The sequence below is a fragment of the Excalfactoria chinensis genome, chromosome 3 (genome assembly GCF_039878825.1).
Source record: "Excalfactoria chinensis isolate bCotChi1 chromosome 3, bCotChi1.hap2, whole genome shotgun sequence".
NCBI lineage: Eukaryota > Metazoa > Chordata > Aves > Galliformes > Phasianidae > Excalfactoria > Excalfactoria chinensis.
Window position 1 is genome coordinate 63584858 of NC_092827.1, and position 19156 is coordinate 63604013.

The 19156-nt window shown below is 36.8% G+C and overlaps 1 protein-coding gene across 10 annotated transcripts in view; it reads left to right on the top strand.

The window, feature by feature from the left end:
* QKI (QKI, KH domain containing RNA binding) overlaps window positions 1-19156 on the top strand; it is a 145093-nt gene that overhangs the window by 79534 nt on the left and 46403 nt on the right. For all 10 annotated transcript variants that reach the window (XM_072331939.1, XM_072331948.1, XM_072331941.1 and 7 more), the window contains exon 4: window positions 13702-13845. In XM_072331939.1, coding sequence (XP_072188040.1) covers window positions 13702-13845 — 144 coding nt within the window. The remainder of the gene's footprint in view (window positions 1-13701; window positions 13846-19156) is intronic.

Here is a 19156-nt window from a genome sequence, read left to right on the forward strand (position 1 = left end):
TTAGGAATGCTTTATAAAGAACTTTCAAACCTATTCAGTTAGGAAACTAGTTATCTTTTGGACCTTCTCGTTGGCTTTATCAACAAAAGTGTAGAATTTGCTCAGTTTTGTAACAGTAGAGGTTTACGTCTGCTTGGGACTGTTTCTCTTACCTTGTTGGGGAGGCATCTTGGGTCTACCTCAGTGAGGACAAGAAGGATGCTAAGTCTTGCTCTCCTAATCTAGAAGTATATTTCAGTGGGATAGCTAATCTAATTTGACAGCTTGCTGCCAGTGAGAGTGGATAGTTCATTTCATACGTTGCTTCGCTGCTTTGCTGATAACTTGTTTGGTTGTTGTAGCTTTCTAAACTAACTGAAATAATGGTAATAATAATTAGTAGTAATACTAAGCTGGCAGAAACTACTAAGAAGATGTACTGATCCAAAAGAGTGGACAAATTAATACCTGTGCCCATTTGAAAAAGGAAGGGTGTGTGGAGGATGTGTCTGTGTAGTCAAAAAGTAGAAGGTCAGAAGCTGATGTCGCAGCAAGTATCTGTGAATGTCTTAATCTGTTGCTGAGTTGCATTTTCATTTAAGGGATTATGCTTGCGTTTTTCAGAGGAGGAGGAAATATTTAGAATGAGGCAAACCACCTTTCTTACGCTCAGTTCATGCACTATGTAGTGGTATTTTCTAAGATTGATGATACTATTGCAGAGCACAAAAAAGCATGCACATAATGGCCTTTACTTCCCAGCCTTAGTGTCTTACTTCCAGACTTTTGTTATTCAGAAGTATGATAATTTAAGCTATAAAAATTTGGGGAATGGAGAACAGGTAAATGTACATAATGAGCATTCAAATAAAAAAAGTAGGTTTGAAATCTGTCTTGGAAGGACCAGCAGCGGTTGATTTTTATTAATAATTTTTTGCACATATCTGATAATGTACTGGAATATATTAAAAATAAATGCCTTTGGACCTGCTTACCCTATAGAGGATTTGCTTTTGCATCTGTAGTTTTATGTTTTCTTATTGTAATGATGTTTGGTCTGGTTCTTTCCCTGGTTTCTGGGTTTGTGTGTTGAGTTCATTTGACGGAGTAGTTCTAACCTCTTTCAGGGAATCAACTTGAACTCATTTTTTAATATTTATTGTCAGTTTTGTACTCAGTGACAAATTTCAGGAGTTTTCTGTTCTCTTTATAACACACTGAAATTTCACTTTTGATAGCAGTTCTGATTTATTTAATTTGCATTAATATCTTTTTTTTTTCAATTGTCTTGGCCTTTTGTCCAGGTTATTTACTTACAACTAAATCTCTTTCTATTAATGGAAAGAATGGAGCTTTATCAGGAGTGGGGAGGGAGTAAAATGTTTAAGAACTAAAGATATTTATATATAGGCTTGTGTAATCACTGTAAGATTAAATTATTTTAGTGTAAGCTTGCCAGTTAAATAGTTTAGGAAAAAAAAAAAAAGAAAAAAAGAAAAAAAAAAAGAAAAGAAATATTAACATTTAATATTTAACACAGTTAATATTAACATTTAATATTTAACACAGTTAATATTAACATTTAATATTTAACGTGTTTAATATTAAATGCGTTAAAATTTGTCTGAACAGTACCTCTTTATATAGCATTTAGAAACGCTGTATAAACCTCTGTGTGCTTTGTTCCACTCAGCACTGTTCTGCTCCACAGATTGTGGGTCACTGTTGATAAAAAGCAGGACAAATCATGGGCAACAATGTGCTACAATATTTACCCACTGCATAAATACATTACCACATTAAGAACCTGAAGCAGATAATATGAAGCTCATGTATCCCATTCTCCAAAATAAGAACGCCAACAATCTCTCCACCTTCAGAAAAGCTGTACAAATGGAGCCTCAGCCTGAATATGAAAGTAATTACTGCATTGAGAACATTGCAGTTATTGGATGAGCTTTCTAGCTGCAGAGCAAATCAATAAGAATACGGGTTAAAGTCATATTGAAATTTAGATCTTCTGTTGTCTCCTAGGAGCTTGGATCCTGTCTGGACAGCAACTATGTATACTTGTTAACATAATATGAATTTAACACAAAATTTAGCATAATGTCTGCTTAGGACATTCTACAGAAAATAAGTTTCATATGTTAGTCAATTAATTTGTTTTTCTTCTCCAAAAAGTTGAGTCTGGAGGAAAAAGAGTCAAGCTTTGCTCAGAACTAGCTACCATTTAAGTGGTGGGTTGATATTTATGCCAAGTAATCTGCTGAGCAGTACCTTGTCATTAAGATGAAGCTCTTCTGTAATAGTTTTGTGAGGGCAACTAAGTGTGGAATTAACTCTGAGCATTGCTTCTGGTCTCATCCCTCTCTAGTTCAAAATACAAGGCATACTTGTGATATTTCTTTAAACCTGAAAATCCAGAACTTCATAGTGTTGTGAAAATCACTGAAAAGATGAGGGAGTGCAGATAACTGAGTGACATGTTAATTATATCGTTCATTTGGTGGAAAGCACTCCAAAGCAATTACAAAAGGTTTTTGATTTGGGATTTTTGGTTGTTTTTTGGTGGTTTTGTTTTGTTTTTTCTGGGGGGGGGGGGGGTGGAGGTGGAGGGGAGATGAGGGAGGGGTTGTATCTTATGTAACAGGGCACTATTACTGCTGCTCTAAGATGAAGGAGGAAACAGCGTCACCGAAAACCAACTGATGGTTTCTGTTGCACTTTTTTAAAGAGTGTTGGGTTCGTAAATTCAAATTAGAAGATGCTAAAATAATTATCTTTTTGTATAAATGAGCTTTTCCTTGATGTTCATCAGTATACCGTGGGAGATAAGTTGCTTTTGTTGTTGTTTTTGGCATATCCTTCTTAAAATAAATGGAGTGTAGTGTGCTTATTTCTCAGGTGAGCGACTGAGATGCAATATTTGTAGCTGAGAATGTTGATTACTTTGTTTGCCTAACTTGAGGTGACAGGAAGATGAATTTTTAGAATACTTCACATTGCTACTTTAAGTAGCAATTTATGTAGCATAACATTTGACTTAAGGAATATCAGTAAGTGCTTAGAATGTCTACGGGTTTCAAGTCGAGAAGAGCCTGGGACTACCTCATCCTCCTGCCTGTTTAAGTAGCTTGCTGCTTCCTGCTGCAAGGCAATGACCAGGCTGACTGTGCTTCTGCTGAAGGTGTGACTGACAGTTGGCAGCTTCCTACAAAGGTATATTTCTGTGCCATCCTTTGTGCTCAGTCTGCTACTTCTGGGATGTGTCACTGAGCCAGTTCTGCTTGCTAAGGAGGCAGAAACCTAATCTGACAGCAGTAGTTTGCTGTTGCATTGAGCTGGCTCTAGATGGGCTTAGAGCTGTTGCTGGTGCAAAGAAAAAAGCCCTTCTAAAGAAGGAAGGGAAAATGCAAAACAAACATGATCTCAGTGGTTATGGATTGTAATTCGTGAAAGCTTTTCCTCCAAATTGACTGTAAGGCCTGGGTTCTAACTTGTAAGCACAGGTACTGAAGTTAGCAGTATTTGTTTAAGTAACCATCTGTGAGAGTTTGGTTTATGGTTAGCACCACATTTTCCTGTTGGCATAAGAGGTGATTTGAATGTGGTTATTATTTCTTGATATCCCTTCAGACCTACAGCAAGCAGGATTGATTCAGACACCACCTCTGTGCATCTTTGAAGAATTCTTCAGAGGTTTAATCCCAAGGATTGAAATAAGAGGAAGGAAGATATAATCATATCAATACCGATACCCTGTTTTTCACTAAGATCTGGATTTTTCTGATGCCACTTAAGCTTATGCGTGAGAAATTACTGTATTATTTCCGCCATCCTCCACGCTTTTCTTTGTCTGATGTTCTTAAACATAACATAAAGTTTTGACAACTTGTTTGTCTACAACTAAAAGAGCTATTCCCAAACAGTAAAAGGTACTGGCTTTGAGCTAGAACTTCAGTATTGCAAGCACATCAGCCTGACCTTGGCATTAAATAGGGCTCTGACTGTTCTGAACATAACCTCTTTCCTGCATTTGGCTGCCACTCCTGTAGCCCAGCAGTAAAGTATTTCTGACTGTTTCATAGGTTCAGATATTACAATTTGAAGTTACTCTCTTTCATTTAACTTTCTCCAACCTGCCCCTAACAATTCATCTAAAAAAACAAAGGTGGTGAATGTTTACTTTAAATTCAAAATTTTTTTATCTTCATTAAAGGTGAACAGTTTCTTTATGGCTCAGAAAGCTATCGGATACTAAATTACTACCTAAGTAATAAGGTTTGAGTTCTGTATCCCTTATTTTCCTTGCTTTCCTTGCAGATTTCCTTACTATAGAATCATCCATCCATTGCAAGTCTTTAATTTTCACGAAACACTGACTTTGTATGTACTTGAATCATGGTAATGTACTGTTGGTGTGACCATAAAAAATAACCAAAAGCACAAAAAAAGCTATTAATCTGTTCTTGTTTTGGTGCTTTTGATTTCTGGAAGCCAATTTGGGGTTTAATTTCCTTTAATATTGCTAGCAGTTTTGAATGTAGTTCTGTGCAATTTTTTTTAACCTTATCTGAAATGCATCTGTTATCTTGTGAGTTAAGACGTGGTATGTTTCAATTTTCTTGTCACACTGAGGTTAAATCAACAAACCTGCTCTGAGTTTCTGTAAATAGTTATAATAATAATAAATTCCATTGTGGCATTCTCAAATACTTCCGTGTGAAGATTTGTAAAGTACAATTTCACTCTTCTTACTTAAAGTTAAGCAGTTCCTGAAAAGATGTAATAGAGGTCAGTGATGAGGTGCTTTTTTATAACAAGGGTTTGATGAGAGTGTGTTATCATTTTGTAAAGTTGTCTTCAGTATAATCCCGTAAGACCTTCACCAAAGTTTATGCAGAGGAATCCCAATTGATATTAAGAGATTCTAGCAGGTGTTACTACAGTAATCGACTCTGTCCCAGCTGAAAACAGGACACCAGTGCTATTCGGTAGTGCTGCACTGTTGGCACCATTGAAAATTCAGTAGTTGTAATAGTTTCCTTAGAACCAGCTTTATGTTGAGGCTTTAAGAGACCTTGGACAGAATCCAATTCTATACATTTAAATGTTGGGTTGTTTTTGTCATCAGTTTTTGACTGTTTGCTTTCTAAGTATTTCTTTAAGATTTTTACGATAATCATCTTAAATAGTGTTTGACAGTTTAATGAGATGGAGGAGAACTACTTTTTAATCCAGAATTGTCTTGAGGAGAGACTAATTCATACATTATTATTCTATACTAAAGACATACTAAATAACATTAACTTGTCTGCCATTGAAGTTAATGGTAAATATGTGGCTGTATTAATTAAACTAGTTGATCTTTTATTTCTATAGGAGGAAAGCTTTGATCAAAATGTTTAGGTGTGAATTAAGCTACTGTTCTCACTGACAAGGTGTTCTTTCTTCAGCATTTCTTTTGTTGCATTATGTTTCCTCAGCAGCTTGCTGCTTGTGAACTGCCACCATTAGACACTCAGTAGGAGCAAAAGTCTATGTTAATTTGCCTGACTGTAACCGCACAATTAAAGCAGTTTATCAGCAGGGGCTAAGACAATCAGTGTGTTCTGATCCTTCATGTTATAAAATTACTCCTGTTGTTCAAACAGATACTGTAATTAGTGTGTCATTTTCAACTGGTTTTCCGGAGGGCTGGCTTGGCGGTTCATCAGATGGAAATCTGTTTTTGCTGCTTACCTAAGTGCTTATTTTGTATGTAGTCCACTTCTGAAGTAACAAATGGTATTGGAATGCTAATATCAGGAGTATATGATGTGAATACATGTGTTTATAGAGGTTTGGGGTGGGGTGTTCTTTTCCAGGTTATTTTTTGCTCACCAGTTCTAGAAAGACTTAGATTTACTGAAGGGGGGGAGGAAAGTGAAGGTGAGAACTATTTGGTGCACTTCCATGTTTCTATTTACAATTATTGTTTCATACTATTATTTAATGCTTAGCTTTAACATATATGAACAAGTTGCTTTGTATTAGATAATGAAGATAACTCTGTTCTGTCCCTGACCACACAACTATTAGAAAGCTTCCAAAGGAGGGCTGTGAAGGTGGTGGTGAAGGGTCTGCAGGGCAAGGTGTTATGTGTAGCAGCTGAGGTCCCTGGGTTGGTTCAGCCCAGTGCAGAGGAACTGAGGGGACACCTCATGGGAGCCCTACAGCTCCTCACAAGGTGTGGAGGGGCAGCACTGAGCTCTGCTCTCTGCGACCGCAACAGGGACAGCAACACGCCAAGAAAACTGCATGGAGCTTTGGCCAGGGAGGGACAGCTGGGGGTTAGGGAAACGGTCTGCACCAGGGTGGTTGGGCCTTGGAATGGGCTCCTGAAGCAGCTGGTGTTCACTAAGTGTTTGGACAACACTCTCAGACATAGTGTTTGAATTTTGGTTGGTCCTGTGCAGAGCCAGGAGCTGGACTTTGTGATCCTTTTGGATCTCTTCCAACACAGGATATTCGATAATGTTACGGTTCTTTAAACAAGTTTCTGTGCAGGCTTCATTATAGAACAGAAGTCTCCTCTTAGAACTACTGTCATTTGTAATGTACCTGTAGCACAATTGATTAGGCAAAATACGTTATGATAACTGTACTAAATAGCTATATTTCTTCTTTGCATATCTTACCTACTCTGATAAGTGGCTGTGAATGATACACTGTTTCTTATGTCTTAAGATAATGACAATTAAAGTACTTAGAATGCCACTCTGTTAAACCCTTGCATAGCTTAAAAGAATAAAGGCACGCTAGTTCCTTCTGATTTTAGCATTCAAGTTGATGCTACGTGCAAAAATTGTTTGGCTCTACTCTAGATTTTCTGTATTTTTATTTTTTTTTTTTGTCATTCAGTAGGAAGAACTTGTAGTGGGGTTAGTGAAAACAATTTAATAATCTGTTGATGCAGGATGTGTTTGGTTACTGAGGTACAATCCCGACATTCCCTTGAGCCAGTGGCTTTAAAGGTCTCTGCTACTGAGCTGTTTTGTATCTTCTGATAGCCAATATTTTTTTGGAGTTTGTATGCATTATATTGGAAAAAGTGTACAGGATGGGAGTTAATGCTATGGTCCCTAGCTTTCTGAAAAGAAAATGAAAACCTTGTGGAAAGCTTTGTTTTCTAAGGTTCATGTTCTTTCTTTGTTGTCTGACTAATATGTCCCAGTCTATCTATGTAACTCAGAAAGTATTTGTTTTCACTGTTTCTTTCCTTTTTCTTTAATGACATTTTGACAGCTGGAAATGCCCATATTCTGCTTCACCAGTTCTATGTTGTAATTACTTAATTTGCTTTTAATTCACGGGGTGATACTGTGGTGTGAAGACTTTGTTGTGAGAAGTAAAGCCTGAGATCTTAAAACGTTCTTACTTAGTGTTGTGTGACTGTGCGCCGTCTTTCTCAAAACATTTTCTTCTTCACCGTTTGATTATCATGAACAATTTCAGTTACACTTGACAGAGATGTAGCATTCTTAGGGGTTTTAATTTATTTAAAAACTACTGGCTGGATAGAGGAGATGTATACATGTGAGGTTGTAGTAAAGGTTGTAGTCTTCTCTAGCCTGACTGTGGAAGTTTGAGCCTTCAGCTTAGTCAGTGTTGCACTGTAGCAGTCAGAGCTGATGGTTTGTCTGGGCTCCAAGAAATCAAGAAGGATTCCTTTCTTATCCCAAAAGACAGTGCACATCACTTCACCACTGCTGGCTGCGTCTTGAACTTTTTATTTGTTGGAGAATTCTTGTTACTACTCAATGGACTGCCAGTTTGACTTGGGCTTGTAGGATGACACCATGTCTTGTCCTTGATAATGATGTGATCCCAGGAACTGTTGCCTTCAGCTCTTCATATTCGTTCAGTAGTTCCTGACAAACTTGCATGCAGTGTTCTTTCTGTTACTGTGTGAACATTTATGAGAGCCACCTGGCACAAACTGATATTTCAGTGTTGCCACCATCATTCCTAATGCATTGAAGGTGATATTCAGCTTCATGCACAGATCCGTTTTCATGATCTTCCAATTCACATGGATGAGCTGATGGAGACGCTCTTCATTTTATGGTGTGACAGCTGTGCACAGTCATCTGGAATGTGGCTTATTTTTCGCACTGCTGCCACAGTAATGCATCACCCACCACCTCATTGTACTCACTGCCACTGTTTGGTCTCCATAAACATGCAGCAAGGACTGATTGTTTGTTTGTTTGTTTGTTTGTTTGTTTGTTCCCATGTGAAGGAATTCAGTGATACCCCTTTGCTTCACATGCACTTCAGTGTCAGACGCCATTTTGTCAGACTGCCCCCCTGCTGCCATCTGTTGTACAACAACAGAATGTGATGGAATACTGGTGGGAAGGTTCAACCTCTACTGCTATACTACTAACATCTGCCTCTTACATTGGGGACCAACCTAATAAAGCAGAAGGCATTACTTTTGGGGCACCCCTCACTGTTTACTGCTTTCTGTTTCTTGTTAGATCAGTAATAGAGATATTAAGAAGAAAGCTTTGGCATGGGTATGAAGATGTAAATAGAAATGGCCTTAAATTATTGCACTGCAGAAGCTTTAAGACCATGACTGGAAATTACTTTGGTAGGGGTGAGACATATACATGTTGGGACTGAAATCAACAGGAATATGGACATCATTATTTCTCATCATGGAACGAATTTCTTACTATTAAAGCTTGGCTGTTTACATGCAAATGAACATCAGCAGGACTAATCATCTCTTCGCCACCCTTCCCCCCAACAATACCTCCATCTGATTTCTGTGGAATTAAATTTCAAGGAGTTGTAGAAAGATATTTGGGTTGTTTTTTATGTTTGCTTTTTAAAACTACTTGACCTAGTGATCTTAATAGGAAGATAAATATTGAACAGGTTCCTCAAGTCCATTATTGCATAAAAGTACCTTGGAAATAATAAGCATACCCTCAGCAGGCAGCAAAATGAAAATAAAATCTGTTGATGGAATTGTTATTTATATTTAAGGATACTGAAATTTCTGCCAGACAAGGAGCACAGTGAAACTGCATCTGCCAGTTATATTACTGTTAATGTTCTTAATTTAGCAGACAGGATAGTTTGGCTGTAATTAAGCTGTTGTTCCCAAAGCTTATGGCATACATCATTTTACACTGTAATTTCCTGCATCTTCTTTACCTCAATTTTTCCTGTATAATTCTTCCATAAACAATTTCAGGAATGTATCAGAACTTCATGCTGTAAATTACTTATTATGTACATTATACAATTTTGAATATGTGTAATCAATTTACTTTTCCTGATCCTTTTTTTCTCATTTTCTTGGTGCTGTTCTTTTTTTTTTCTACACACATGCCCTTCCTGCTGTGCTAACGAATGTTTTATCCAAAAGTAATTCTCAAGGCAATTTCTGTCACTCCATATGAGTCTTTGTTTAGGCAGATCTGGCAAACTGGCTGAATTGCTTGACAGTGCTGCTGAAGGACAGGAGACTATAGTCACAGACCAAAGTATAAGAAATTCCACTTAAGCATAAGAAAAAGCTTTTTTACTGTGACTGCTGCCAAACGATGGAACAGGTTGCTTGTAGAGGTTGTGGTGTCTCCAGCTTTGGAGATGCTCAAAGCCTGGTCTTCCAGCAGCCTGCTTTAGTTGACCCTGCCCTTGAGAAGGGGGTTGGAGTGGGTGGTCTCCAGGAGTTTCTTCTTACCTCAGTCATTCTGTGATGCTGTGAAACACTTGGATTGTCTTAGCTATTAGCTTAGTCAAATTGAAGGTAGCCATCATTGTGATTTTGTTCTGTTGGGGTCTAATCCCAGCAGGCAGCTGTGCTGAGATAACTCTCTCCCCAGTTGGGTGGAGGAGAGAATTGGAAAAGTATGAGAACTCATGAGTTTAGATTAAGGCATTTGACTAGATAAAGTAAAAGTTGCGTGTACAAGGAAAGAAAAATATGGAACTAATATGCTACATTTTCATCAGGTTGCAGATGTTTAACCACTTCCTGGCAGGGTTCATCACTCGTAACAGTTAATGACAAATGACGTTACTCAGAATGTCGCTCCCTTCCTTCTTTCTTCCACTAGCTTTTCTTGCTGAGCTTGGCGCCCGTATGGTATGGGGGCATCCGTTTGGTCAGTCTGTGTCAGCTGCCCTGGTTCAGTCCTCACCCAACTTTCTGTGCACCCCCAGCCTCCTTCCTGTTAGGGCAGCATGAGAAGCTGAAGAGTCCTTGGCTCTGTAAGCACTGCTCTGCAGCAGCTTAAAATATTGTGTTATCTCCAATGTTTTCATCAAAAATCCAAAGCATAGCATTGTGTAAGACTCTATGAAGCAAATTAACTCCATATCAATCAAATCAACGACACTTTCTACAATAACTCCTTGTCATTCCCTTCTGGTTATCATTTTATCTTTTTTACTCCAAAAACCAAAAACAGTGTCAGAACAAAATCTGTAGTTTCAGACTCTACTTCACAAGTATTAAGAAGGATACTTTCCATGCACTGTTGCACATATATTCCATTTTCTTGTTTGGCCTTTTGTAGGACTGGAAGAAGATGTTTTCAGAACTGATTACATAAAGAAGAGAAAGTTTTAATTTTAGTGTCTTATTTGGAAGAAAATATGTTTCCCCAGATCATTCCTTTGGATTTAAGGTAGCATAAAGAGTTCTAGCTTTAAACTGCAATAGATCACAGGTTGTCTCTTAGACCCCATGAGCATAACAGTGCATTTTGGATCTGACTCAGTTGGAATGAATGGCTTAGAGGGTATTTGAATTTCCTGGTTTTAGTTTTTAAAGCAAACCAAGAAAACTCAGCCATTTACATGACTTTTCACTCAATTTTTAATAAACCAGATGACAGATATTTGCAAAACTGTTAACTTACTAGGAAAGAAGCCATGTTGAGTACTGTGGGTGCAGTGGAGGAATTCTAAGTCCAAGCATGTTAAAATAGAAGAAATATGAAGCCTGTTCCCAACTATTCTCTTCTATCTAATTGTGTATTCTATGTGTGTTGTGTAGACTTCCATTCTCCTTAATCCTTGTTCCAGTTTTGCCATTTGATTTAAGAAACTGTGCTCTCTATGGCAGCAAGGCTTTTATTAGTGTGTTAGAACATTTTATGATCATAGTAAAATGGCAGTAAGCGCCCTATGCTAGTTCAGTTATCTTAATGAGTGTTTGTATGACTGTTTGTGCAGTGAGATCTGACCTGTTAGCTCCCATGATTACTGAACTTACACGTGGTGTTTTCCACCTAGAAATAAATCAAGGTGCGTGTCAGTCTTTGTGATACCTATTGGTATCATCTCTGTATTGTCTCACATGCAACTTCTTTTTGAAAACAAAACAAAAAGGCAACAGAAAGTTGTTCATACTGCAGCAGAGTAATTTGAACCACAGCGTCAATACTAGAGACTTAGTGCAAAATATTTAAATACCAAATAAAAGAGAAGCAGGCTACCCAATATTGTGATAAAGAATTTCTGTTGAGTGTAAAGGTCATGAGGCAGGCATGCATGGACTGGTACAATGTGCATTTTATTTTTCTTTGCTTACAGGTAGTGAGACTTTGTACCATTCTGTTCTTATTGTGAAAGAAATCAGTGGAGCGCTGCAGGCCCCTTTCTGTGTACCTGTATCGTGCACTCCTGTTGCACTGGTCTATTGCTGAAGCTGTGTTTAGCCATTGCCTCTTTTTGGGGAACAGAACTCGGTGTTTTATGTAGGGTTATGGGTTAAATCTCCTCAGTTGTCTATTGTGCTTTGATATTTTCTGAGATTTCCTGGTTTTGCAGTTTACCATGTATTTAATACAGTAGCAAACCAGTACCTTTCCCACTATGTCATTTCACCAGCTATCCATGCAAGAAGAGAGAGTGGCATTTTCTTTGCTGTATCACTCTGATGGTTTAGGGACCTCATCTGGTTCATTTTAATTTTAACATTAAGCTTCACATTGCCTCATATAAGCAAAGCTTGTCATGATTTGAAAAAAAGGAATTGTTTAAGTAGTAATTGTGGAGTTCTGATCACAGTTGAGTGAAATAAGGTGAGAATACCTAATGGTAAGATAGTTTCTCAAAAGATTAAATTCCAGCAGGGAGCATATTATAACTCACCTGTATGTTGTATCAGGTCCTGTTTTGTAAGTAAGAGTTATTTCTTTTTCCGATTCTGAAATTCAAAGAGAGATATTTACTGCTCTCGTTGTTTAAAAAACTGCCTGTGATAACATTTCTAAACTAATCAAAAAGTCTCTGTTCTTATAATAAATGAATACAATGAAGAAAAAAAAAATCACAGTGGCTGATAATGGGAACTTGTGTGTATGTGTGCTTGTTACGTAGAGAGCAGTAAGAGGAAATTGCCTTCAAAGTACTGATTATTTTACATAAATTTTCCATATACGTCTCACGATTTTCCATTTTCATCCTTGTCTATTCCACAAAACATTTCAGAATTAAAGCAGCTGAATTAAAGATGGAGCAGTGTTCCTTAGAATGTTCTTTCAGGTATTTATGAATATAAAGTACTGCATGTATTTGCTGCTATTAAATCTTTCTGATTTCCTGGAAGAAATTTGATTAAATAAATTTAAAAGACACATTTTACAATTAACACTGCTTGCCTTCATTTTTTTCTAAAAGGTGAACTGTAGTTAAACCGTAAATATTTTTTTACAAGAAAGGAGGCTTTTTGGTTTTTTTTAACACATTGTATTTCATTTTTAATATCGTTATACTTAAGTTTAGCTAGTTTACTTCACTATTTAATAAAAATGGAGTTGCAAAGTTTCTTCTCTGTTGTGTTAATTTTGTTCTTGAAAGAATGGATAAGAGAATGTGTAAGTTAAATATACTGATATCTGTTGCTTAGAAGTATTTCTTACAAAGCAATAAATTTGTTTAACATGCCTTCCTCTTCCTCTAAAACTACTACTAAGATTCATCTTTGAGATTGTTAATGCCAATAGTGTAACAGAATACCTGTGTAACCGTGGCTGTCTTGTTATGCGGTCTTCTGTGAACAGTATTACAACAGCCTTGTCACCTCCTCATTTTCTCCTTTCATCCGTTACATGTAGATGTGTTTTGAAAATTACAACTTATGTTCCCTTTTTAATGTTTGATTTCTTTTTTTTTTTAACTGTTCATGCATGAGTATTGAAAAGCAGACCTTGACACTGAACAATCACACTCTCCTCATTCTTTGGGGAGATTCAAATGAACTCTCTGTGTATGGTGTCTGTTTTACTTCTCTTGAAAGTACTGGATTTCTTGACTTACAAGTATGTTTCATCTGTTTAACCCTTGGAAAGCTGAAGAGAATAATGGAAGCAATAGTATTTATCTTGTACTTTGTGTTCTTGTTCCTTAGGTTGAGGAAGATACTATACAGAATCTTAGTTGTTTAAAAAATAATGATAAAGTGGTTCCAAAACACAAAAACCCCAAAACATTTTCTAAAAGATATTTTGAAAATTAAGCTCTTGTTCAATAACTACATAAAACAAAATTCTGTCTCCACAGTATCAAGGAGAATTATTCTTTCTCCTGTCTTTTGTTGGAAATACAGTTCGTGCTCTTTGCATAAATGAGTTTATCTACTGTTTATTTGATTGTTTTTTTACAGAATGTAACAGTGCTTCATAGCATCTATGGTTTGTATTTCAGGAAGAACAGAACCGAGGCAAGCCCAACTGGGAACACCTGAATGAAGATTTGCATGTACTTATCACTGTGGAGGATGCTCAAAACAGAGCAGAAATAAAACTGAAGAGGGCCGTTGAAGAAGTGAAAAAGTTACTGATACCTGCAGTAAGTATTTGTGGATGCAAGTCTTTGATTTACATTTCCAGGAGTTATTTCTGAAAAATAATCAATGCTTTAGCAGTAATAGAGAACCTGCAGGGAGAGAACCTGCAGAGCGGTACCCTAAGTAAAACGTAGATGTCATTGTCTAATACTGTAAGGATCTCTAAAAGTCTTGTCCCTGATCATATTATTCCTCAGATCAGAGTAGTTTTTCTAAAAGATGTTAATTTTTCTACCTGTTCAAGATACATATATATAGGAAATTCTTGTAACATCTGTAAAACCATGCTGAGATGCTGCAAACATTGGCCTTCTTACCTTCTTTCGATATAAGAATGTTCTGCTTTAAGGCTTGGAAAATAAGATGTGTTTTTGTTTTTTTGAGATGATTCTGATACTTCAAAAAAAAGAAGTATCAGAATCATCTCAAAAAAACAAAAACACATCTCATTTTTTCTTCAAAAAAAAGAAGGCATGTTTTCTCAGATCATTGTATTAAGCACCTTCCAAGAAGAACAAAACCCCTCAGGAATACAGTATTAAAACACATTGCCATAACTGATACTGAGGGAAAATAAATATTCTTGAGCTAGAAAACGGGCTGTCTTCCTTATTTCCTGGAAACATTAGCTGTCTTCTGCCTAGCTAGATGACTTTGTCTTTTGAAAGTTAAAAAAGTTCAAAACCTTAAAAGGCTTTAACTTTAGCAGGGAACAGAATTATCATGTCTGAACCCTTCTCTCAGGCCTGCTCTGTATTCTCACTCAAAGCAAGATGACTCAGCATGGCAGTGTAGTGCATTCCATGCAAGTTTCTTCCATCTTGTGCTGATTTTTACCACCACTTTAGTGTCATTTTATTGTGATAAAAATAAATGGAATCTTTTTCATTGGAGGAAACATTTGCCTCAAGAGGAAAAAATGAGTTCATCATGTGAAGGAGAGTGGTACTCAGTGTTAAAGTGACTAAACAATTTTGGGTGGTTGGTGAACGTTAGTAGAGGCTGGCTATGAGGAAGCTTGTGGTAGCAGAATCCATATACAAAACACATGTTTAGAAGTTACAAAAGGTCAGGAATGAACCCTAATTTTTGAATTAACAAAATATGGCTGTATATTAAATAGGAAGTATAGCATAGATCACTTGGCATACATTCAGTCTCTGAAAGGAAAGACAACAAGAGAAGGCACATCTTCAGAATCTATTTATTGAAGAGATGTACAATGTGTTAGTATTGATGTGGTATATACTTGTTTTTTTGATACAGCCTGTTGTGCCTGTTCAGTTGGTACTGTAGTCAGCTGCAGAATCAAATTCTGGTTTCATTCAGGATCAAATTTGAGATTACGTGGGAGATAAAACTAAATCTCATTCCTAGCAAGTTTGTGGTAGGTATGATTCTTCAAACAGTCTGTTGTGGTCAATATATTAAAAAAAAAAAATTAAAAAAATGTAGTTGCATTTTGTAGCAACAATAGGCATATTAAAACAGATTTTTATTTGAGGGTACTTGGGGGAAAAGAGGCTACTTCAGTAGTAAAAAGTATTATTTCTCGTCTTTAAAAATGTGAGTTTCTACTGATATTTTTCCTTGTGGATGCAACTTTATTATTTCCCCTTTTCACAATTTATCTTAAGGAATAAAGAGGATAACTTGAGGTAGATTGGCTGGAGAAGCTGTTTTTCTCCCTGACGAAAAAGAAGGAGAAAGGCCAACGTTTTTATTTTTTCCAATAAATTTACATTTCTTTGGTACAAAAATTGATACTTATTTGCTGTACTTCAAGTTCTGTAAGAACTAATTATTTTCCTTTTCCCATACTTCAGTGAGATATTGGTCATTATCTGCACCTGCAAGATCTTACAGTACTGCTTCTTTCATGTTTTTCTCCAAAGAAAAACAGGAAGAATAAAGCAGCCTGCAGTCTTTGGGGAACACATTGACCTGTTCTGTCCTTATGTCCCTTTCTAAAGTGGATCCTACAGGTTATCGATCTCTCCTCATTTTTAGAGCTTTGAGTGTTTATTTGCTATTTGCAAGAGTTCAGTAAAGATGGGTAGTTCTTTCAAAGGATGGATAAAAGATAGTCTGGTTTCTTCAATTGTAGAAGGTACAAAAAAAAAAAAAAAAGTAGAGAGCTGTGTCTTACATAAGGGGACAGATATTGTACTTCATCTGTGTAACTCAGGTGATTATATCTTACTGTTAAAAATGTAAAGTGATTATTTTGTGTGCTGGGCAGTACAGCTAAGACCCTCTACTTCAGAATTATTTAATGTTCTAAGGTGCACTGAATAAACTATACAGCTAGACAGCAACATAAAGAGATAGGTAAACAATTGGCTGATGGTTCAGGCTCAAAGAGTTTCAGTAAACGGGTTATGTCAAGCTGGTGGCTGGTCACTAGTGGGGCAGGCTCCACAGGACTCAGCTGTGTGCCCTGACAGCCCGAAGAGCCAACTGTACCCTGGAGTATATCAGGCCCAGCACCGCCATCCACGTGAGGGTGGGGGGTGTTCTGCTGTGTTCTCTGATGTGCAGCCTCACCTCCAGCACTGGGTGTAGGTGCTACAATATAAGAAGGACATAAACCTATGGGCATCCAAATTAATATATGCCAAAGGAAGTAATTGCTCTACTCTGTTCTGTGCTGGTGCAGCCTCACCTTGAGTACTGTGTGAAGTTTTGGGCACCACAGTATAAGAAAGTGTTAGTGTCCAAAGTAGTGCTGTGAAGGTGGTGAAGGGGGCGTCTTGGTGTGGTCAGCCTGGAGGGGGAGGGGGGGGGGAGGGGTCTGAGTGGCTTCTATTTTTTCTAATACAGTCAGTGTATAAGGGCAGCTGTAGTTCTACTTAGTTGCTGTCTCTCATCTTGTGTGAAGGCAACCCCAAAACAGTGAATGCTTTCTCTCAGATTGGATACTTTACTTGCCACTACTGTAACAGTATTTCAAGTTTGTAATGAGCAGGAAAGGCTGTAGAAGGTTCTATTATTTTGTTAGTACATTTGGCTGTTGCCTGTAGTAGATTTTTAGACTTACCAGTCTTGAATATCATTACATTTAGCTGTACGGTATGAGGAAAAGTATCTTTGCTTTTATATTTGGTAATTCATCCTGCATAGTACTAGATGCTTATGTTGTAGCTGGTAAATTTAAAAAATGGAGGAAGAAAATGATGCAAAATAAAACAGTAACCAGAACATGCTTTCCACACAAAGATTTACAGTATAAGTTCATAAAGAGTTACAAGTGAATTAATAATAAAGAAGCAGAAATTGGAGATTAATTGTAATAGTCTTTGGGTCACATTTTTAAAAAACTTTGTGGAGCTGCAAAGTCTCAAATGTTAAAGCAGAAATACCAAGCTGAAGTGATGGATTAATTGCTGTTACTGTCCTTTAATGGTATCGTAGATGCTGACATTACTGTAGCTTATTTCCAGTGAGCTGTCTTGTAGGCTAAATAAATAGGCATTAGTGGAACTGGGAAACAATGGAGTTAAAGCATGCACTCTCTTTTAAACATTTTCATAAACAACAGAGGATAGCTATGCTTAACAAATAATGGAGTAGTCAAAGAAAAAAAAAGTAAATCAGAATGAGAACAGTTGGGGAAGTACCTGAAAATTGCCCAGGAGGCTGAAGCAGTTGCTGAAAATGATTGATTGAATCTTCTTGAGTCAGGGTTTTACTATTGGGTGAATTTATTTATTTTGGCCTGAGGGGCTGATAAGGTTAAGTAGAAGGTACTACTAGAAAAGTGAAAATAGAGCCAGGAACAGATTGCTTAGAAGGTTTGTTAACCAAGACAGTACAATAAGAAATGCTGACTGTTTTCAGGAGGAAAAAAAAAAAAGCAGCAACTTAACTCTGCTATAACAAAAATGGCCTCATGAAGTTCCAAACTATTTCTAGATTATGGAGAACAAGAGAGCATCATCATGATGGCTGCTTTCAGTATGAACTGTGGCAAAATTGGGAAAAAACCTTGAGAATTAAGTCAGAAGATTAAGGCAGATAACATTTTGTAAAACAGCAGAGGATTGTTTTCCATATGATAGAAAGCAAAAAAAAGCTAAGAGTAAAGGAAATACTAGAAAGAAATCTGGGAGAATAGCGTTCGATTTTCATCTTGAAGATAATGTTAGCCATCTTGCTTCTTTGATGAAATGAATGAGTAAAAAATGAAATAACAAATAATTCACTGTAAGCATCATAGACTTTGAGAACTTGCTATTCTTCATTAAGTTCAGTGTCTTGAAGCGTTGTATGCCAACAGAAACATCAGCAAAGTAGAGCTTTCTATGAAGATGTAATACAGACATGACTAAAATAAACATTAGTGACCTAGTAGTTAAACAAAAATATCTGTCTTAAATGGGTTGCAGTCTCTTCTTCAATGTCTGTTGCTTTACCTTGTGGAGAAACATTAGAGAAAGACAGTACAAGCCTTTCATGGTGATATTGAATGACTTGTTTTGCTAAAAAAAGTAACTTTTCTCCATGGTAGCTTGGCTCTAACATAAAAGGATTTTACGTATAGACTGACTTCTTCGAAATGCTGGCTTTGCTCCTTATCAAAGCAGCAGCAGAAAGTGACATTACAGTATTTCATCTGGTTTAATGTGTTACATGCTGCATGGGTTTTCTACAAATTGGAATGTCCTTTGTAGTCATGCTCAGTATATAAATATTGACTGTCCTCCTTGTTTACTCTTTATTATGAGGAATGTTACTTTAATGTCTCTGTTTTTAGTCACAAACAGGACTATATGTCATATAACAGGAGAGAATAAAATAAAGGGGCAACAGTACAGGCAGGAAGTGTTGTTGTTTTCAGATGGGTTAGTTCAAAGCATTAAAGCATTTTTTTTTCCCCGAAGTCTGCCTTCAGTAGATGTGATAAAGGGGGACTCTTGTATTAAACAAAAAACTAAAAAAGCAATTTCTAATACTTCCATTATAAGCGTAGTTGCAGATTTTGGTTGGGGTTTATTTTCAGTTTTTGCAGGATGTCTTTATTTTTACCCTCTCATTTATGTGTGCTGGATTCCATACCCAAGAACTAATTTGATTGCAAAAACCCAATGCAGTAGAAAGAGTTTTATTCCTGCTTTAGTAAAGAAAAAAAAAAAAAAAGTAGGGGAAAGATATCATAGTAATTCTGCGCATTACTTCCCATTGGGTAGCAAAATCTAATATTTGAATGATATTGGGAAGAGATTTCATTTGTCCTAGTCACTAAAAAATAAATAAATAAATAAAGATCCAACACAGTAAATTCTGCATGCAAGTTTGAGTTTCCTGAATAGC